This window comes from Atractosteus spatula, chromosome 11 (genome assembly GCF_055471065.1).
Source record: "Atractosteus spatula isolate fAtrSpa1 chromosome 11, fAtrSpa1.hap1, whole genome shotgun sequence".
Lineage (NCBI taxonomy): Eukaryota > Metazoa > Chordata > Actinopteri > Semionotiformes > Lepisosteidae > Atractosteus > Atractosteus spatula.
This window is the reverse complement of record NC_142716.1, coordinates 47,499,426-47,520,627: the sequence shown is the minus strand read 5'-3', so window position 1 is coordinate 47,520,627 and position 21,202 is coordinate 47,499,426. Positions and strand designations below refer to the sequence as shown.

Here is a 21,202-nt window from a genome sequence, read left to right as displayed (position 1 = left end):
TATCTCTAGTTGAAAGAACGAGTAAGAAACGACGAGAGAGGTTCGGCTCCCTTTCCGTGTGCTGGCGCCCCCCAGTGGCACATAGGCACACGTCAGACCGAGAGTCTGCAGGCCTGACGGGGTGCCTCTTCGAACATCTCGTCCTTCCTGGCAAATATGTGCTGCCCTGACTCAGGAATGACAACAAAAGGCCCCCGAGTGCCGTTTCTCCACTCCAATAAAAATATTTCATCTCCTCCTATAAGACTGCATGAGCACCTCCTCCACACACAGGAATGTGCCCGTGAAACCAGCAATAAAAACGGAGAGGGAGCAGTCCGGAGTCTCCGGGAACTGGGATCTGAGCTGGGAAAGGAAAGTAAGAGTGAAGATGGGACAGGCGGCACAGACCACAGACTCCATTCAAAGACCAAACACTTCACCTTTCTGGTAAGTATAAATACTATTTTATTTTTTTCGTTTTTTTTTAATCAATTATATATATTTGTTTCTCTTTAGAGCAGAAAGAATGTATTTGGTTTACATAAGGCACAGAGAAGGAAAGAAATTAACATTTGTGTTCCCTGCTTTCTCCCTCCCGCAGATAAACATTACAGAAACAAAAATGTGACAAGTACTGTAAGTCCTAAAGCTACATACTGCACAAAACAACTGCCATATAGTAGCTAGTTTTCTGCAAAAAAGGTCCAAAACGCAAAAGAAACTTAAAATGAAAAAAGCTGCTCCACACTGCTTTGCTTTCTGTCAGCACAGATGTGTCGTTTCCCACTTCACCCCCAGAGTGCTCACCGAGGCCCCACACGACACAAACCGGGCTTCTGCTTCAAGGTTTTTTTTTATTTTAAACTTTACACTTCTCTCTCCTGTCAGTTCACCCGTTAAACCTCCCCCACTCTCACCCAGGCAACAGGTTTCCGTCCAGGTCAGCGGTATCGCCACAGGCCTTGTTCAGAAAGCCCAGAGTGTGCTCCAGCAATCTGCGTTTTTATACATCTCTCAGAGCAAAAAATAAAACTGATGGCAAACTGCTTACAAACTCAATTATCTGTCAGCACTCACGTCTCCAGTTTCCTAAATTGTCTAAGGGGCTTTTCAGTTTTATTCTCTTTACGGGATGTAAGCCTCTAAAAAACAACAACAAAAACACCACCTGTCAAAGCACGTCTGTGCTTTCTGAGGGCCTACGCTGGCACACTCCCACGGACCGGGTCACAGAAAAGTGTCACACGCCCCCTCCATCTCTCACTCTGCCGCTGGGACAGTTTCACCCACACAACCCCGGTCAGGTTCCCCGAGGAAAAACTGAACACTGGAAAAAAACACACGTACTAAATGACAAAAAACACAAAGCAAAGCTGGATGCTGGAAATTGCGGAAGTTGCGCAGCGGTCCTCTTCACTTTTATTTCACCTTCCCATTCCTTCAACCTCGACACGTCGTTAAGGCAGTCTGCCCAGAAACACCCCAACAAGGAAAAACTGTCCATAACTGAGCACTGGCTTTGATATTCAGTCAGGTGACCAAGCACAGAAGTTAAGCATCCTCCTTTGTTTTTTTTTTACGTCACGTATTGTTTGTGTTTTGGAGTTGGTGGGAGGGGGCAGTTCAGAGTGTGTTGGCATGTGGATGCAAGTAGGCTGCCCTCCAATCAGGACGGACAGGGGTCAAACGTCGGAGGTCGGGGGGTCAGGGGTCGGGGTCGGGGTCGCTGCTGGGAAGGCGTTCACATCTCGTTGGAGGAGACGTCGTGCTCGCTGACCCCGTTGGCCTGCATGTTGCTCTCGTTCAGCCGCCTGACTCGGTACACCTCGTAGTGGATACTACTGGTGATGTCCTTGATGTTCTGCATGTGTGTCCTGAAGGACAGAAATGACAGGAAGGAGGCAGACGGGAGACGCCATTAGGCCCTGCTCCTGCTGAAACACGCACACCAGGTGGAATACAGCTCAAGTAACTAGCCAACTAGTTAATTACTCATTATGATAAATAACTTCGTTTAGAACGGCAGCGCTGGACAAGGGGCTTGTTTGGCATCTTAACAGCTGCTGAAACCTGTCGTGTCCTAGAGCTCTTTTTTCGCCTTTTAATCGAATTGTTCTCAAGAAATGTAATTCATTGTGCGGTGAGCTAAACCACGAACAATCACATTAGGGACACGTAACACGATCTCAGCACCAAAGTAACCCAATTGTCTGTACTTCTGCTACAATAACATAAGCTGCATGCCAGACATGTTGAGATCTCCCCGCCCCTAGTAACAAAACCTTAAACTGTCTTTACAGGTATAAAAGGAGAAAAAACACGAACCTTATGAGCAGGTCCCGCAGATAGGCGAACTCACAGTGAGCAATGTTCTCAACTGCAAAGCACATTAAAGAGAAAACCTTAATGACGAGAAATTTTATTTCCTATGATGTATATACGGCTTATAAGAAAATTCTGTATAAATTGCCATATTAAGAGTTCCTAAAGCAGTGCAGCTGTATAGGTCTGCAGACAGACTGGGCTGACTCATTACCTGACATTTTCTTGCTTATTAATGAAAACACAAGTGAGTCTTTAAAGATCATGTATTGACAGCTATTTTGATCAAATACTGTTTCAGGATTGGGCTTATATCTGAAAACTATAATGCAGTTCGTATTACAGGTTCCCCTTCAACCCTCAGGATTCCACAGGTGTGGAAGAGTTTGACCATTTTAACAAAACATTTTGCTCAACCATTCTGCTCTCTTATCCTGGGATAAAAAACAGTCACACATCACCCTTCCAGAACCAGGCCAGGCCCCCCTGAGAAAACTACGTTTGTAATTAGTAAAAAAAAAAAATGTTCACGTCTTTATTAATACCACATCATGAACTAGATTGTGGCTGTCTGGGACTAGTATTGATTGGCCTTTTCAGAACACTATCTTGAGGTGAGCTCAGTCTGGGATCCTGTACTGCTCCTTGTTACGATGTAACAAACTGAGGTGCTGGTTGCCCTAAAGTACTACCCCAGAGAGGACTGGAAGAGCCACGTGTCACATAGCTCCTGCGGTGAACTTCCAACGAGCACATTTAAGGTTTTCCTGTCCTGCCTTTCACGGACACTAGGGGGCAGTGGCGTAACACGCGACCGAGCGAGGAACACGTGACATCCGCAGCGAAGAGCGATGGCTTCCCTGCAGATAAGACATCACGCAGGCAACTCCCGAGTAATTCAATATATTAAAACCCTTTTCAAACAGATAAGTTTGACGGCTTGACAAATTCCGTGTGACAAGCGTGCAGGAGCTCCACGGGAAGGAAGGCCTGTATAAATTAAAAGATTATGTCAGCCTGCAGATGAGAACGGTATTTACGCGACTTCAAACCTTCCGAGCAGGAAATTAAATTCTATAGTAGAGACAGTCTGCAGCCAGCGGAGGGGATTTCGGGTGAGTTAGCCTCCGTCTGTGTCAAACCCGATCTGAAGCAGGGGGACCGGCGGTGCCCGTCAACTGCAGATGCACAAGCCCAAGCAACCAGCGGAAGATCTATGACCCTTTTTCTGTGGGTGGCGATGAGGAAGGAGGAGTGAAATACACGGAGACACTGTGCATCATATATACATGCACGAGACTGTATACTGTACAGGAGGGACTGGGCAGGACTGCCTAGGCTGGCGGCGGCACAATGATGAACGCTCAAGGCTGGCCGGTGGACTGCGAGCTCATCACGAGAACGTGCTGTGCAGCTTGAGGGGTACGACAGTGGCCTTGTGGGAACTGGAGAAAAGAATGCAGCCCAGAGTGGGGGGGGGGGGGGGGGGGAGGGCAACTCTTTTGTTGACTGTATTCATTGCGGTAGTGCATCCATGGGTCACTGCCTCCTCTCCCCTGTATTCTGGCTGTGTGGGCAAAATGCAGTCATTGTGCTCCCCAGGGGAAAGCCACTGCTGTCTGTAGCTCCCCCGCCCAGCGTCTCGTCCCTCTCCACTTCACTCATCCCGAGCAGACAAACACGAGGCGCAGGACAGGAAAGAAGAAAAGGACAACCGGTCCCAGCGCAGGGTCTGCTGGGAGGAGCTTGTCCGCATGGCGTCTGGGCACGGCCGGGCGGAGCTGCAGGGGTGCTCTTGCAGTGGGCCGCCCTCACACTCCTAAACCGCCTACTTATCCTTCCCGATTCCTTTCTCCCCACCCAACGCTCCGTCCCGGCGGATGTGGCCCCACTACGAAGGATCAGGGTCTAACTCTGTGATCTTCCCGCGTCGTGGCTGCAAAGTCAGTTCACTGCAGTGACCCCCCCCAGCCCCCCACAACACCAACAGCCAAATCCCCCAAATTACAGCCGAGAAAGTCTCAAAGCCATCGCAAACAAGAGCCATCCAAAGCCCAGCTGCTGACACGTGACACAGTCTACAAGTCAATAAAACATTTAGGCCCCTTTCACCACAGACAAAATAAACCAACAGCAAACAAACAGAGCATCTTAATGATCTGTGTCCCTTTGATGAACTAATGCGAATGTTAGATCTGTCAGTCACAACTTTGGATACTCCTCGACGTAACTGCAGCTAAAATTCCCGATGCTGGCTTGTTATGGCAGAAGTTAAATGGCACACTGCTGGTCAGTCTCCGTGTGATGCGTGTTGGCAGTCATTATTTTAACACTTCCCCGTTTGGAAAAAGAAGCATGGTTTAACAAGGCTACCTTCTATGGTGCCCCACTTTGTCTTCCTCCCCAGAAGTCTCCTCCCGTTGACCTGGTATTCCTGGTCGCTCCCCACCACGGCAAAGGGAATCATCTCCTGCGATCGGAGCAGAGCGAGCGCAGTGAGCCGAGCGAGAGGCTGGAATTCATTACCGACTGAGTCAATTAAAACAGACCCGATTCCAAATAGAAAAACAGATCCGATCCGTGCTCGCACACATTTCCAACTACAAAGTGAAATATTTCATAAAACATTTACAATAATAACTTCCATCAGTCTCCCTCTAAAACAAAGGGCTTCATTTCACAGATGCAGATGTCTTTCCTTGGGGGAGGGCAACACTGTGCTTACTGTTGGCATGCAGTGTCCTGGACAGTAAGTCACTACTTGGGAGTTTCAGATCTGCATAACAAAATGAACGAGCCCCCTTTGTTACTGGGGGTTTCAGGCGCCCTTCGCAGTATTCCTCACCGTCTTCAACTAGACAACGTAACAGCACCCATTTTGGTTTCAAATGCAAAACTGCAATTCTGTTTTTCGATTTTTTGCATTTTTTCTAATTTAGAAAGGAGGCCGGAGCTGGAATTTTGAACTTCAAGTGCTGCCGCGTCCCACCCAATTAGAACACAAAGTGATTGTTGCTCAAGCCGGTATTCTCCTGTCTAGAATATTGAACTGGGAAGCGTCAGGTGAAGCTCTGCAAGGTTGCCTGAGTCCTGCACAGGGAGCGATGCCTCAGCCCACTCCTGGTACTCACTCTGATCTTCTCGTTCACCATCCTGTCTTCTGCATCCTCATCGAACTCTTTCTGAGGGTACACGTCAATCCCGTTGGCTCGAAGCTCTTCTCTGATCTGCACGAACAAACAAAATCCCCAACAGTGCTTAGTCACATGAACGTTTTCCATGCCCAGATAGGAAAGCGACCAGCATTCTTCGAGGGCACATAACCACCGGACACATACATTCAAACAGGACCCATAACATGGGCCAAATGAATCATGTACTGTATATGAACTTATTTGAATGGTAATGGCCCAATATCCTAAGAAGGGTATATTCCCAATGAAGTAATGCCTGGACATTTCTTAAAATAATCCTCATACTCAGCACAAAACACATCATCACACAAAGCTCAGCCTGCACTGCTACTACAGGAACAGTGAGGTTGAATTGCACAGCTCGCCCACAGTCCAGACCCCCAGCTCCACACGAAGCTGTCCCTGCAGCAGGACTCGAAGTCGAAGCTGAGGAAGAAAGAAAGTGAGGAATCTGGCTGTGGCAGAGAGAGGAGGGACAACCCCAGAGTCAAATAAACAGCATGATAAATCCAGTCTCAGGAGAAGGGAGTGGGCAGTGTGGGGAGCACCCCTCCAAGTCTTGCACACACACTCACACACTGCCTTGTTTTTACACCAACTCCCCGGGAACATGTTGTTTCACAACAACATCCTCCTCTTTGAATGCGACAGTGCTGGTTGTTTTTTTATAAGAGATTAAGGCACAAAATAATTACAGGGAGGGGGGGGGGGGAGGGGGGTGGGATGTTTACCAGTCTGATCCATTGAAAGACTGATGAGAATAGCTCCTTCGGTTATCAACGGGAAAGACATCAGAGAAAACAACCAAGATAGCTCCAGTATTTGAAACGGTGTATGAGTGAAAACATGTACAGTAGTTCGCAGGCTCCACACAAGCACTACTACACTGAAATATATCACTATCATCAAATATGTAATCTCGAAAATGGTCATTTCTTGTGCTTTGTAGTAGAATGCACTAAGAGCAAACGATCTACCATTACACTACTATTATGCAAGCCGACAAATGTGTTAAATTAGTGCTTGGCTCTTGCACTGATTGGTATGATACTGTGGGAGCACAGATCTGCCAAAGCATTTCGCTGGCTTGCAGGGATTGGAGGAGCCATGCAGCACAGGAAGTGATGTCATCAAGCTGCACCGCAGCCACATCAGCAAGGAAAAGATGGTAAGCAGCAGAGAGGCTCCGACACCACAGGGACTTTCAAAACAACTTTTATCCATTCTACGGCTGTGCAGAGTGAAACCACCACAAGCCAGCCAGCCAGCGATATGCCACAGCTCCCTCGTTTCACCCTATTTGGGACTTTTACCTTTTCTAAGCAAACTATACTTTTTATAAGTTTTGAAAAAATGGAATAGTAGCCAAACTGTCCCAGAATGTTTCCTGGTGAACCTGAACTGTACCCAATAAGCTGTCTTGCATTCCCAAATACAAGAGATGGAAGTCTTATATGCCTGCTTTCAGCTCTGCTCAGAAAACTCCAGGAAGTGTCTGGATTTCAAGGACTGGGATTTTTTTACAGTCCGCGGGCACAGCAGTGAGAAGAGAAACTGCAGCACAGAAAAACTGGCAGCTGTGTGGAGCTGTGCCCAATGCTTTTTGATGACACTTGCTTGAACTCATATATCCACTTTATATCCGATTCAGAACATCGTTTGTGCAGAATAACCCTCTGAAACTAGAGCATGCCATGCGACCGAAACCCTCACAGGGGACGATGTCACCCACTACTGACCCATCACTCAGTTTTGGTTGGTACATTGCAGCAGGTTGGTTCAAGTCCCACAGCAACGTGAATTTTCTTACTACAGGAGGCTAACGGAACAGTACACAAGACTCATGGCTCTCAGCAGGCTCACACGGTGATTCAGGGTAGTACAGGGGAAGGAGAAACTGCAGCCAGATGGTTGTCAGTCTGTCTTTCATTGGAAGAGCTCCTTCTTTCAGCGAGAACGTACGAACGTTTGCTGGGGTGAATGTACCATAATTTTCCTGGCCTTTTACTTTATTTTACCCTGTTGTTTCCTAACGCTCCAACACAGCATTGTGGTGCATTACTACACTTGTAAATAACAAGTCTTGCTATTCCACAACAAATGTTTCTGAGCGCTGTTTACTTAATCGTGAGTAACTTATGGTCCGCTTACAAAAAACCGCCTTCGGAAAATTTAAAGGAAGTGGTCAACTCCACAAAATAAACTTTCATAAGAGAGTTAATGCTGAATTTTCACCTCAAGATATTTTTTGCAGAGTCATAGCCAAGATATTCTACTTCAAGCATAAAAAAGTCAACAATTAGTAACCATCTGTTACAAATGCTCATTGCATCTCATATCGGTTTTATAGGAAATTGGAAACCAGCACGTTTGGTGTTTTTTGCGCTGGAAAGTGCTTACCTTCTGTTTGAAGAAATCCCTCTCTTCTAGTGTCAGAGTGTCTGCCTTGGCGATGACGGGGACGATGTTGACCACTTTGCTGAGTCGCCTCATGAACTCCACGTCTAGGGGCCGGAGGCTGGAACAGAGAACGACATCTCCCATCAGGACAGCTGCCCCACAAGGAAGAGTCCTAGATCATAATTCCAGGAAAATGCAATTGCTGCTATATTCAGTAATCATTGAAATGATGATTAAAAATACCCCCGAAAATAATACAACTAATTTTTAAAACGGGCAATGAAATAAAATTGCTCTCAGGCTATTCTATATCACCACCACAAGAGGGCAGTAAGTAACGTGCAAAACTTCACGCAATTTGGATTTAATCCCTTAGATTGATTTACAGTTACTGTTATTCGATTGGCTAAATAGTAACTCAAGTTAATTAGACATTTTCAGTCTGGCTGTTAAGACAGCAGAGTAATCACTACAGACAAGAGAAGCACTGATGGGTCTATGTGATTGTTTCAGGCTTCAATATTTGAAACTGCCTTGTAGACCAAATACTTTAGCAGAAAACATAAAGCATGCAGGTGTAATCTAATCTCCTGGTGATGGTAGAGGAAGATCTCAGCCTGCTTCCTGTGTCACAGCTCTCAGTACAAGTGCTAATTGTTTATTATTACCCACCTATAACCTTGCCTGATGCACTGCAGATGACTACCAGCTCTCTGTTTTTACAAAGTTCATTTTGCAAATTCCAGTCGAAAAGCAAATTCTCAGCCCAAGCCTGCACATTCACTTCCGTTGAATCTTTTTCTTTTTCAGGGGAAATGATTAATCATCTTTAAAACCATTTCTGCCTGCACTGTGGAGTTTAATCCTTCGGACCCTTTCTGATGTCGAATGGCCATTGTCAGGGGTCCCCCAGCACGCCGCTCCACGGCTCAAAGCTCTCAAACAGCTGCAGAGGAGCTCGCCAGGCCTCGAGACCCACATCTGCATTGCTGGACAGGCATGAACCACTCTTCTTACAGAAAGGAACACACACCTACGCACGCACGCTTGCTCGCTTGCCTCCCAGTGAAAAGGTTAAAAGAGGGGGTTCGTGAGCGTTTCAGATGTCTCTCAGCCCCCTGCGCAGTCCTGGAGACGCTGCAGGCTGTGCGAGCATGTGACAGGACCCAAGCATCTCCCAACACACGCTCAGCATGAAGTACAAACCGCAGAACAAAGAGCCTAACTTTTCCAAAAGCTAAATGGCAAGACCAATTTGTGTACAATGATGCCCAGATAAAAATATACATAACAAATGCTCAAAAAAGTCTATTATTTTGACTAAGTACACTTTACAAACCTAACTATAGCTATTCCGAGCTCGGACCTACATTTCTGTTATTTTAACTGAGTGTCTGTAGTGCCACTACCCTTTACTGTCCCTTTTAGCCCATACAGAAGAAATTGTAAATGAGAGCAAGCCACACACCACATCTTATCTTAAGGCTCATTATTAGTTACATTAAAAAAAAAATCTATGACAACTGAAGAGACAACAGAGGAAACACCTTCACTTTGCCAAGTTAAACATTCTCTTCAAAAGGGCAACTTTCCCAAGTACCACCAAGGAAACGTTAGTGAAAGTCCCTACAGAAAAGCAGCGGGGAATCTGGGGCCATTTCTTCCGGCATGATGCGTGATCGCTGGATTAAAACCTGCCTGGTTTTGGACGCAGACTCGGTGAGCACCAGAGCTGCTCAGAGTAGGGTAATGATTCATTCACTAGGCAGTATAATGCAGTAATATATGGCACAGGTATTCTGTTTATTTACAAATTCCTGCTTTCATGACAAAACCTAGGAAAAATAAAAACAGTGTTGGCCACACAGTATTGTTGTAGTAAATGGTTTCAGATCTCGCAGTCCAGCAGCGGAAGAGGAAATGGAGACCAAGAAAGTGGTCTTGAGGTCTTCCCATGAGGAAGAAATCTGACAATTCATTCTACCTGGTTCACCCTCAGGGATTCTCTTCACAAAACCTCCAGTAGCATTTTCACAGGGAAACGAAACAGCGCCCCAAAGAGCTCAAGGGGCTGGAGCCAAACTGGACAGTGAGCTGACCACGTCATCGCAGAAAAGGGGGGGGTCAGTGTGAGAAAGATTTGGGGGGGGTTGTATGCATTTGGCAGCTCCTTTCTCTGCTTAACAGAGTCATGAGCTGGGGAGGTGGGCAGTCCTTAAAGAACTGTCTGGAGTTTGCATGTTAAACGCTCTCTGAAGGACTCAAATCTGGGAGGGGGCAGGTGATTCTCACAGGCTGCCCCCGGAATGAGTCAGAACCCTTTATCGTGGAACAACAAAACCAGTGAGCCTTGAACTGAACTCTTGCTGAAAACCCCGCAAGGAAAAAACAGGTTCTTGTGCGACTACTTCCATTCCCAGATGAAGAGCCCACAGGGAACAGGTGCTCCCTCGTGCTTCCGGTAGGTGGCGCCGGTCACAGGCCTTGGTCCACGCTCCGAGCACCCACCCGTGTTGCCGTGTGGAGAGGATCTAAAAACCGATGTCACGGCCTGGGCAGACAAAGACAGATTTGTTGGGCAGCTCTTGTCCTCTCCTGTCCTCATATACCAAGCGCACAGCCCAGACCAGCTCACGAGCGCCCGCGGTACCCCCCCCTCCCCCTCCCCCTCCTCCAAGCTCCCGGCTTGAACCGAGCCGTTTTAGGCATGGAAACAAGTGGGTAATTGACAATACTGTAGATACGAGAAGAAGATGCTCCGTCACTGGCGGCTTACAGTCACGGCACAAGCAGAGCGGTGCGACGGCACACTCCTCTGCACTTTGCTCACGGAGGCTGGGAAAAAACGGCAATCTAAAAAAAGCACCAGCCTGCCTTCGTGCCGCTCGCACGCCTCACGAGGGCAGCTGGGCAAGGAGGAGACCAGACAAGCAGCAGGGGCTGTCATCAGCCAGAAGATTTCTACACAGAAAACCCCCCTGCTCTGACAAACGGAAGGAAGACGTGTACAGTGCACCATCTTCCAGCACCGATTTTAAATATAAGAGACCCCCCAGAGAGAAACCCAGGAGGGGGTGGGCACCCCCAGGACACTCAGCTTGAAATCTGGGTCTAGTGGCCAAGTAAGAGTTAAAGAAAAGGAGCTGAAGATAATGTAGAAAATCAGATCCAGATGTTCACACAGGAGGCGAGAGAGAGAGAGAGAAACTCTTTGCAGTCATAAGGAAGCACAACATTCCGAGGCTAAACGTGTCGTTTTCCAGTCACTTTTTTCCAGGAAAAACTATTGTTGCAAGACGTCTGCAGAAAAGAACTAAGGGCTGACTGGTGTGGTCACACAATCGCCTCCACGTCTGCGTTCGCCAGCTCATGCCCACCTCAATCGCTAGGCACAGCTGCTCAGCTTTCACCGATTTCTAAGGGCATCGCCTCAAAAAAACAGCCTCGCACTTTTTTGCCACATAAGCAAGTGTTCTCCTCTCCCACTTGCATCAGAAATGCGGCAGTGAACCGCTTTACGGCACATGCGTCACTAGTGTGCACTGAACACGAGTCTGCGCTTTTCACTGAAAGCTACGACTTGCAGCAAGTCTGAAAGGATTCCCTGAACTAATCTGACGACAGAAGCTGTGAAAATGGCCAGTTGATCACTCAAGGTAAATTCACATGCAACGTACACAGCAAGATCACGCTTGACAGGAAGCACATTTTAGCCGTTAAACAGGGAACCTGCTTTTTGGATGGCCTTTATCTCACGTTAGGATTTTGTCCAACTGCACACTGGCGGGAGAGAGGGGGGCAATAAAATATTAATTGGTAATGGGAGTCAAAATCCTCTTTGGTACGCTGCGCTGTTTGTGATGATCCACAACTGCCTGCAGCTCTCCTACCCCAGCACCTGGGAGTCGAGCTCCAGACTCAACAGACAGCCCAAACCAGCTCACGGGCGACCACAGTGCTGCCCCCTCCAGCTCAACCATCAGGCCCGAACTGGTTTCAGGCTCGAAAACCCTGCATAAGTGGCTTTTGAAAGGGAAATTAGGCATTAACTGTCAAGCCATAACATGGAGACAAAACACACTCCGGATGTAATTTAATTTGAATGCAGCCGAACGGAGGACTCAAACTGTCAAACTCTTGATTTTCTACTAGCGCTTATTCCCCGCCACGGTGAATTCCTATAGACCCGTGGGATTAACTTCCTCCCCTGTTCTGAAGCCAGCGCCTGGAAAAACAAAAGCTTATTTAATACGGCGCTCCGCCCCCGCCAGCGAGCAGCGCAGTCTGCCGAGCGGCTCCATGAATCTTCATGAAGGCAGCGCCCCTGTCAAGCGGCTGGAAGGTGACGGAGTGAGGAGCAGTGCGCACTGGGAAGGCCCAGCCAGATGTCACTGGCTCCTCCGCAGGTGTGTGCGTGGGCCTGCTAGCCGCGACCACAGGCACGCACAGCGTCCAGAGATCTCCCTGCACGGATCTGCCGGGACCGTCGGAGCGGCTCCTCCACGGCGTCACGCCGCGGTCAGCTCAGCCACAGCTCCACAGAGATTATTATGCAGAGGTTCGAGTGGGGAGCTAGAAGGCTTCTCAACAGCCGAAACGTCGTATTACCTCTCTGTACTTTTCAGTGTGGAGCTAACCTTTCCTTGTTCCGAGTTACTGTGTATGCATACAAAGACATATACACACACAAACGACACACGCACGCCAGGAACGAAGTTAGAAACAATGCCTCTTTGCTTTTGTTGCTCGGCTTCCAGCAGTTTTATCAATTCGGCTGGATCTGGCAGAACTGTGGCACAGCAGTACACAGTCTGGACTCACGGCTGGGAGGTTGTGGGTTCAAATCCTGGCTGAGATCTGAACTCGGATCATTCCAGTAAAGGATCCATCTGCACACATGGGTAAAGTACTCGCTTTGCATAAAAGCATCAGACAAAACAGATTAGTGATAAAACCAGAGTGCAAATCTTAACGGCCTTCTCCGTCTTAACAGAGAATTTTAACTATAGATTACAGTTCACGTATACGAAGAACCCAGTACTGATAAGCATTAAATGAAGCGTGGCTGCACAATAATAATACAAATTCAGAAATTTGTCCTTAGAAGCCATTTAGTTCCAGATCAGACAGGGGATTATTCCATCTTGGCTGTACATTGATCAAACTAACAGTTTATTTACACAGGCCCACTCAGCATACAGTATGTTTTCCAGGTGGTGAGCTGTGGGTGGTTTAAAGTTTCCTATAGAAAGGTGGATTGCATGGAGCCTCCTGCTCTGTGCTAGTGTGCGCGGGTACTCACGAGTGTCCCGTTGGCGGAATGAAGTATATACAGCAGTGCACCCTGGAGTCGGGGATTCGCTTCTTCCTGTTGATGTTGATCTCCTCCTGCAGGTACTTCTCGTACTGGTCATTGATGAACTTCATGATGGGCTGCCAGCTTCAGGACAGACAAGAGAACAAGCCCGTTCACAGACAACAGCCACAGCAGATAACCTGTCCATACACTATAAAGCAGCATTCACTGCAGTTCAAGATCTCAGCTGGACATCATATGATATCATCAGACATTATCTGACCCCAACCTTCTCTCTCCCCTTCTGTGTGACTGGGCTTCATGGAGAGCAAGCTGGGATATGCGAAAAGACAAATTCCTAATGCAAGAAATTGTATATGGCCAATAAAGTGATCTTATCTAATACCACATGGATGAGAAGCCCAGATTCAGGCACTGAAACACTTTCACCTCTAGGGTGCGACAGCAACAGGAGGGATTCTAGCATCAGTGCAGGAGGCTCATCTTACCAGTTCTCATTGTTGATCTGGTCCCCGAAGCCTGGAGTGTCGATTACCGTCAGCTTCATCCTCACACCCTTCTCCTCAATGTCTGGAAGGGATAATAATAATTATAATAATAATAATGCTTACACTTAAATAGTGTTTTCTGGACACTCCACTCAAAGCACTTTACAGGTAATGGGGATCCCCTCCACCACCCCCAGTGTGCAGCCCCACCTAGATGATCCGACGGCAGCCATAGTGCGCCAGAACGCTCACCACACATCAGCTCTCAGTGGGGAGGAGAGCAGAGTGATGAAACCAGTTCAGAGATGGGGATTATTAGGAGGCCATGACTGGTAAAGGCCAGGGGGAAATCTGGCCAGGACGCCGGGGTTACACCCCTACTCTTTTAGAGAAACACCCTGGGATTCTTAATGACCACAGAGAGTCAGGACCTTGGTTTTACGTCTCATCCGAAGGACGGCGCCTGTTTACAGTATAGTGTCCCCCTCACTATACTGGGGCATTAGGACCCACATGGACTGCAGGCTGAGCGCCCCCTGCTGGCCCCACTAACACCTCCCATCCAGGTACTGGCCAGGCTCACACCTGCTGAGCTTCAGTGGGCTGCCAGTAGTGATTATGGCTGCTGGCGTGCGGGATGAGGAGAAGAACCCAGGTGGAACAAAGAGACCAAAGGCAGGTGCTTTTGAAACACAGTAGAGGAGGGGCTGCTCCACACAAAGGGCTGCTGGAGTCTAGAACAAGCTGCACGGCCACGTCGCCGGAGCCGATACTCTAAATGACTTCTTTAAAGAAAAGGCTGGATGAGATCCTTGCATCCATCAGCTTCCAGCAAAACAAATAATAATCACTAGATGCACTCTCCTTACAGCTCCTGGCTTTCCCCAGAAAAATATCAGAACAATATTCTGAGGCACATTTCACACAAAAACACAGGATACAAGATGGCAAGAGAAAATAATTCCAGATAATTAAGCTCCACAAAGATATTGAGAATCTAACTGAAGCTGCTTGTCAGGCTGTGCTAACACAGACCTAGCAAGTGGCTGAGAGCTGTACCGTTTCATACATCAAACTATCGACATGTCCACTTCAATACCTACATATGGGTATTGATATGCATTTCAATTTAAAAAGTCTAATTTAAAAGGAACCTTCTAAATTTCAGAAAGAGGTTTATAATGTTTGACGAGCAGCTTTAAGACAGGCCGCCTGTGCCCCGAGAGGGGGAGCAGCTGAGCTGGAACAGAGCACCAAGGCGCAGAACGTGCTCGGAGGCGCAGACCCCAGTGCTCACCGTGACTGATGGACTTGATCTCGATGGTCTGGGGGATCCTCTCCTCGGCGGTGGCCAGGACAGACCTGCGGCTCACCTTGGACTTGAAGAGGGTGTTCATCAGGGTGGACTTGCCCAGGCCGCTCTGTCCTGGGCGAGGAAAACGCAAAGCCATGGTGAGCTACAGTGCCAGAAGGACCTACAGGACCCAGATCCCCGGGAGTTCTTACGGCTGCTCGACTTGTCCGTCACTCTCACTGAGGGACCTGCAGCACTGCAGCGTATCAGATTGTTGAAATGAAAAAGGTTTTGCTTTGGAACGTTACAGAAAGAGTTGTAAATCCCAGGCAGTACGAACGGGCCCCCCTGCACCCTCGCTCAGTCCTCCCCCACGCTCCTCATCATGGTACAGCTCTTTCGGACCTTCCCAGGGAAGGCTGTCAAAGGCACGCATGAGGCATGAGAGAAAAGTCGTCGTCTTTTAAGCCGCTTTTCAGGAAGGATCCTGGTTTGCAAGTCCTGTGTGCCATTGCTGCATGCCTGAGAGCAGGAGGGTCAGAGTGAAGCTCTTGGGGGGGGGGGGGGTCACACTGCGTCACACTGGTCAGAGTGCCCGTGCCTGTCCCCCGAGTCAGACCCGCACAAAGAGACGCCGTTTCCCCGGCCAGGGAGTGCTGGGGTCCTCCTCCCCAACCACACCCATCAGCTGCTGACAGGGGCAGCGCAGCAGTCGGACAGAGGGCTTCCCCAGCATCCGCGAGCGAAGTTCAATCCCAGACACCACCGAGAGCAGTGCCCCGGCAAAAGGCAGTAATCAACATCCAGCTTCAGCACACAGAAATAATAAGGATTTATTGCACTGATATTGCACTGCTCATCCCATAAGGTCCCAAAGCTCGTTACACTAGGAAGGGAATCCCTCCATCCCACACGGAAGAGCAGTCCCCACCAGCGTGAGTCACTTGGCCTCTCCGCACCTGCAGTGGACCAGCAGAGCAGGTGGCGAAGTCAGAAAATGCTTTGCTTTTTGAATTAAGGGGGATCTTGGGAAAGCCAGATGGTTCAAGCCCAGAGTGGAATTTAGCCAAGACACTGGGGTTAACAGCCCTACTCTTACAATCGCTTCCAGGAGACCTTCAAAGACTAGTCAACTAGTCAGGAGCTTGGATTAAGGTCCGTAGCACAGCACCTCCTGCAGTGCAATGCATTACTGCTTATGAGCGCCACCTACTGGTCCACTAACACCAATGCCTGATCTTCCTCAGAGGTGTGCCATCCCAGAACACATCAGGCAAACTCAGCTTAGCTTCAAACTAGTAACATCACTGTTTGGCAATACCAAGATAAAACAATGATTAAACCATTTAGTCCTCCTGTGTAAACTGCATACTCCTCTCTCATCCAGAGAGCTATTGAATTATTATACATCAGTACTGCATGTAGTTTTCTGCAGGTATGATGGCTCTTTATCATTTCTTCAGCAGCTGTGGATCTCCAGGGAGTTTTGTATTGTGTTGCGTCTCGCCTATAAAAGCAAAAGCAATTTTTTTAAATAAAAAAAACACATGCTAGTTAACTATAAGCGATCTGCAGGCGTCAGCAGGCCCAATTGGGGGTTCTGAGCTCCATAGTTTGGATCTGTAGAGGGCTTTTAGTACACGGAAGCAACAGGAGAGACAGAGACAGCTACACTAAGAAAAGCCCTCCTGTCTGTTTACAGTCGAGCTAGAGCAGAACGCGCCCTTTCAAAAGTAATGGTGCTACGGTGCTCATATTATAAATCTCCAATGAAACTCCCTGCCTTATAGGGCAAACAGCTTTTAGTGTAGCCTTATAAAGGCACCAGCTGTTACTTCTCAAGCAATGCTACGAAGCCCAGACTCCATTACAACCCATTAGGGCCACAGAGGTCACAGCTGGATAATACCAGTTTCAAAGATATAGCCCCTGCTACAACAACCCCAGGAGAACGTTACCTTGCTGCACAATTGAGCAAGCGGACACCAAGAGGCTACAACTCTTTTTTTGCTGTGGAAACCAACCCACACATCTATACCCTGACACAATCATGGCCAGACGTTTACAGATGTGCAGGGGATACGAATGACAAAGATCTGCCAGAAAAGAGGTCCTGATTTAGTCACATCTCCACAGAGTTGCATGGAAAAGCGGATATATTGTACTTACATACGTGTGTATTTCACTCAAAATTACCAATCCAGTGCTTGCAGTGTAAGTAATACGTATACCCCACATGTGCCAATTTTAGAACTCGCCCTATGATTATTAGGTATCCCACTCTATGATTTTATTGTGCCTTTGACCTGAATTCATAAGGAAGACACATACTGTAGAACACAAAGCTCTTTCCTTTGAATTGTTTTCTAAGACACTGTTGACTGTTGACAGTGTTCGGTATCCAAGGTGCTATATTTGTAAACACAATCCAGAAATTTAAATGATACTGACAGTATAAATCTTTGAATGTCCCAGCACTGGCCTAACCCAAACTATTCCTATGCTCATCGATCCTGAAAATTAACACTAATCTAAACCCAAGTTCCAGAGCCCAAGTTTCAGCTTGACCTTCCTTCTAGTTTAATATTAAAAAACGATCCCAAATGCTAATCCTACACCAGATCCAAAACCTCCAACATGGCAGACACAGCACACCCAGAGGAAGGAAAGGAGACCTGGAGCCATGATTAGAGGCTTAAACCACGGATCAGAAAAGCACCCTTTAGGTGACAGACATCTCCTCCTTGGCTTGCTGCAGTTGGAGGCAGTGGACAGGCTCCCTGAGGGAGTGTCTGGCGCTGTGGAACTACATCCCAAGATCCTCCGGGCACGGTGACTGGTCCTCTAACCATTAGACCACACTGCAGCCTAAAACCGTTAAGACTAACAATATGGTAAACCATATCAGTCACACTTCGCACTCCACAAAAAGAGGTGGCTGGATGAATTAGCAGGCTTATAAGACGTTTTCATATCCTTCAACTCCTGCAGCTGTGAAGTCTGATGTCAGGGATTCACAGATCTTGGGTTACATCCAGGTTCAGACCAAACTGAGTTTTTTTCGCATTATCACAGCTGCTGCGTGCCTCAGTTTATTTTTATGATTTTTTTTTAGCGCCCGTTTTGAGCTCCGCAGAGTATACGAAAGGCTGCCAAAGAATTTAGATCATCATGCAAATCTAAAAGGCGTGTAATTTGACACTGCATGTTTGCACGAATTTTGGTAGAAACGTTTTGTAGAAAACATCCTGTCTTGCAACTCAAAATGGCCACTTCCTGGGTAAGCAGTATCAGCTCAACTTTAAAAAATATTTCACTACTTTAGAGGTAGTGTTTTTGTTGAAAAAAACATTTTAAAGAACTAAACAACTATTTTGACATATGTTATTACCAATGGAAATTCTCTAAACTATGGTACTGTGTACACTGTTCTATTTTTTTCAATCTACTGAAACTGTAGCCATTTTGCTTCAAGATAAAAGGAAATCCTGACAGATTTGTGTTTTAAGGTATTTAGCCTTACGTGTGTGTGTGTAGAGAGAGAAACCAGTGATGTTAATGACAAGGAACAGCTTTTAGAAAATGAGGTCTGACCTGTGAACACGACAGATCAGTTGCTCATGTGAAGATTGACCTGAAGTACTACGATCAGGTTTTTGATTGATGCAAATTAAATTATAGGTGACTGTGTGCCGTGAGAGAGCTGGCGAGCCTGTAAGTCGTGCTGAGAAAAAAAAACATCTATGCAAGATTTTAGATGATGACCCAGTTGCACTCAGAACTTTGGCCCATTTGCCAATGAAAAAAATCTGGAATCTGATACCGGGGGGGGGGGGGGCTGGTTTCTGTTTGCCTGTGGGCTCTTGAGCCCTTCCAGTTGGAAGCTGTCATCCATCACAAGGCTTGTAACTTTGCAATTGGCAGGAGGTTCTAGAGTCATCAAAGAGAACGCTAAAAAAAAAAATATTTTTCTCTTGACAAAAATCTTCAAAGAGCTCCCTTTTCGTCTGCAGCAGAAAGCAGCCTGGCCTGTAATTCCCGGCGACCGTCCTGATTTACGACAGTCTGGGACGGGGCTGGCGCACTGCTGGAACTCACCCACGACCATGATGTTCAGCTCGAAGCCCTGCTTCATGGCCTTCCTCCTCATCTGCTCCAGGATGGCATCGATGCCCACGTAGCTGAAGTCCGCACCTGGCTTCTCGCTGCGCACTGGTGGGGTCGGCCTAGCGCCAGCGTCTCTGGAGGGGTCTGCCATGGTGCCTGTGTAGCTGGGAACGACCTCTGACCCTGCTGAGAAAGACATGCCCAAAGGGAGTAAAAACCGAGCCGTACATTTTTTAAAGCAGAAAGTCTGAGTTAAGTGTACCAAAAAGTCATTTAAAATTAGTACAATTGCATAAAACACCCTTTTTCAAAGACAAGACATGAACTCTATAACTCTGAACACACTTGCTTATACTGATGCATTCAGCACAGGTAGCAGGATCCACTAAGCACAGAGGATTGCTTCTACATACCTCTGAGAACTGAAACATAACCAGTACCAAAACCTGCAAAAGGAGGCGTTCTATTTACAAATGGGAAGAAGCAATCAAAGAAAACAAAGCTTTTAAAACCCCGAACTGATTTAATTTTACAAGGAAGCCACGGGCAGGCTGGGATCTGAATGATCGTAATGTCAGTAAGGAGAAAAGAAACTATCTTGCTAAGGTGATAAGGCACGTGACGAGAGCTTCACCATGACTTCCTTTTCAAATGCATGTGGAGGTGCAAACGTGTGCTTTTGGCTAGCAGTTCACAACCGTACCATGCACTGCCTGGCATCCTGCAGGGTTAAGGGCAACGCAGACGACTTCCACTATAACTCATCTACCTAACAATACCCCCCCACCCCCCTTCACAGACATACTGTATCAGCACAAGTCCAATTCCCTCAGAAAAACAGCTGGAGAAACAGGGGTTCTGTAAACCAGGCCTGGCACAGAACCAGCTGAGACACCACAACTAGTGATAAAGGGGACAAAACACCAGATTAAAAAAAAATACCAGGATTTACATTTGCTGTTTGATATGTTTCAAGCGTTATCTGATTTATTGTCAACACATACACTCGGCTTCAAAACAGCCTGCTATGCCTCTTTACCTTTTTTAAAAAGAAATGCAAAACAAAAATCAGAAGAACAGAGTGCAGTAGGCGATAAGATTTTTCCAGCCTGGCTTTTTAAAAACTTACCTGCCCGCAATAACCTTGAGTCTTATCAGACTTAAACAAACAGTCTTGTGTTTATGTGGGAAAGCCTCAGCCCTTGAGGAATGAGGGCAGGACTGATAAGCAGGACCCTGTCTGGAAAGCTCCTAGACCAAGCACAGCGATCTCCTGCCGCAGAGCAGCACAACAGCTACAACACTTCACAGACAGCGGCCTGCTTCACTGGATAGGCATGAGTGATTATACTGGTATGCGCTATCTGCTACAGCTGTGTTATCTGCCCTACATTCTACTTTTTTTTCCCCCACAAGTTGTTGACAAGAATCTATAAGCGTGTCACCTCATTTTCAGTTCTGGTGCGAAAGAGAACTGCGCTTTTGCATTTGAGTTCAACGAGCTATGAAAACACGAGGAGGAAAGTCTAAAAGACACTTCAACAAAGGCCTGAAGGCAATCGAAACGGGCTGCATACACAACGCCTAAAGAGGCACGGAGCAGATGTACCAGCAACAGACCTACAGGTGGACTGAGATCCTAATCATAACACTGACCAAAAAAACAGAGAAGCGAAGTTCAGGGATTAGACACCCACGTCTTCCCGATCTGTGTGCTCAGATTTCTGTGACAACCCACTCCGAGAAAACAGGTGGCCTTTAAAATCAGTGGGATGATCAGATCATGGATCTGTCGATGATGCTACGAAAGCAGAGTCCGTCCTGGCCAGTCTATCAAGATGACCCGATTTCCGAGTCCACGGCAGGTCGTGAATCGCTGCTTACAAAAATGTTCCACTCTTTCAGAAGACTGCTACAGCCAAGGAAGAACAAAGACGCACATCTCTATTCAGAGAAGGCTTGGGCCCTGCTGCACCCCTGTCGGGGAATCGGTAAAGGGGTCCCGAGCTACAAGTTTGCACCTGAGCTGCCGTGAAGGTCTCCAGCGCGTGCGGACAGCGCCGCGGCTCCGCCTGCGCTCTCGAGATGTGTGGTTGCT

At 47.4% G+C, this 21,202-nt stretch overlaps 1 protein-coding gene across 12 annotated transcripts in view; it reads right to left on the bottom strand.

Moving 5' to 3' along the window:
* Positions 1-423: 423 nt before the first annotated feature.
* septin9a (septin 9a) overlaps positions 424-21,202 on the bottom strand; it is a 94,629-nt gene continuing 73,850 nt past the window's right edge. For 8 of the 12 annotated variants that reach the window (XM_088926661.1, XM_088926664.1, XM_088926666.1 and 5 more), the window contains 9 exons: positions 19,096-19,290; positions 15,001-15,129; positions 13,704-13,785; positions 13,201-13,338; positions 7,899-8,016; positions 5,436-5,531; positions 4,678-4,774; positions 2,308-2,359; positions 424-1,856 (listed from right to left, as the gene is read on the bottom strand). In XM_088926661.1, coding sequence (XP_088782787.1) covers positions 1,724-1,856; positions 2,308-2,359; positions 4,678-4,774; positions 5,436-5,531; positions 7,899-8,016; positions 13,201-13,338; positions 13,704-13,785; positions 15,001-15,129; positions 19,096-19,290 — 1,040 coding nt within the window. In that variant the 3' untranslated portion in view covers positions 424-1,723. Of the gene's footprint in view, positions 1,857-2,307; positions 2,360-4,677; positions 4,817-5,435; positions 5,532-7,898; positions 8,017-13,200; positions 13,339-13,703; positions 13,786-15,000; positions 15,130-19,095; positions 19,291-21,202 lie in introns of all 12 variants that reach the window. The other 4 variants (XM_088926659.1, XM_088926662.1, XM_088926660.1 and 1 more) reach the window with 2 other exon arrangements.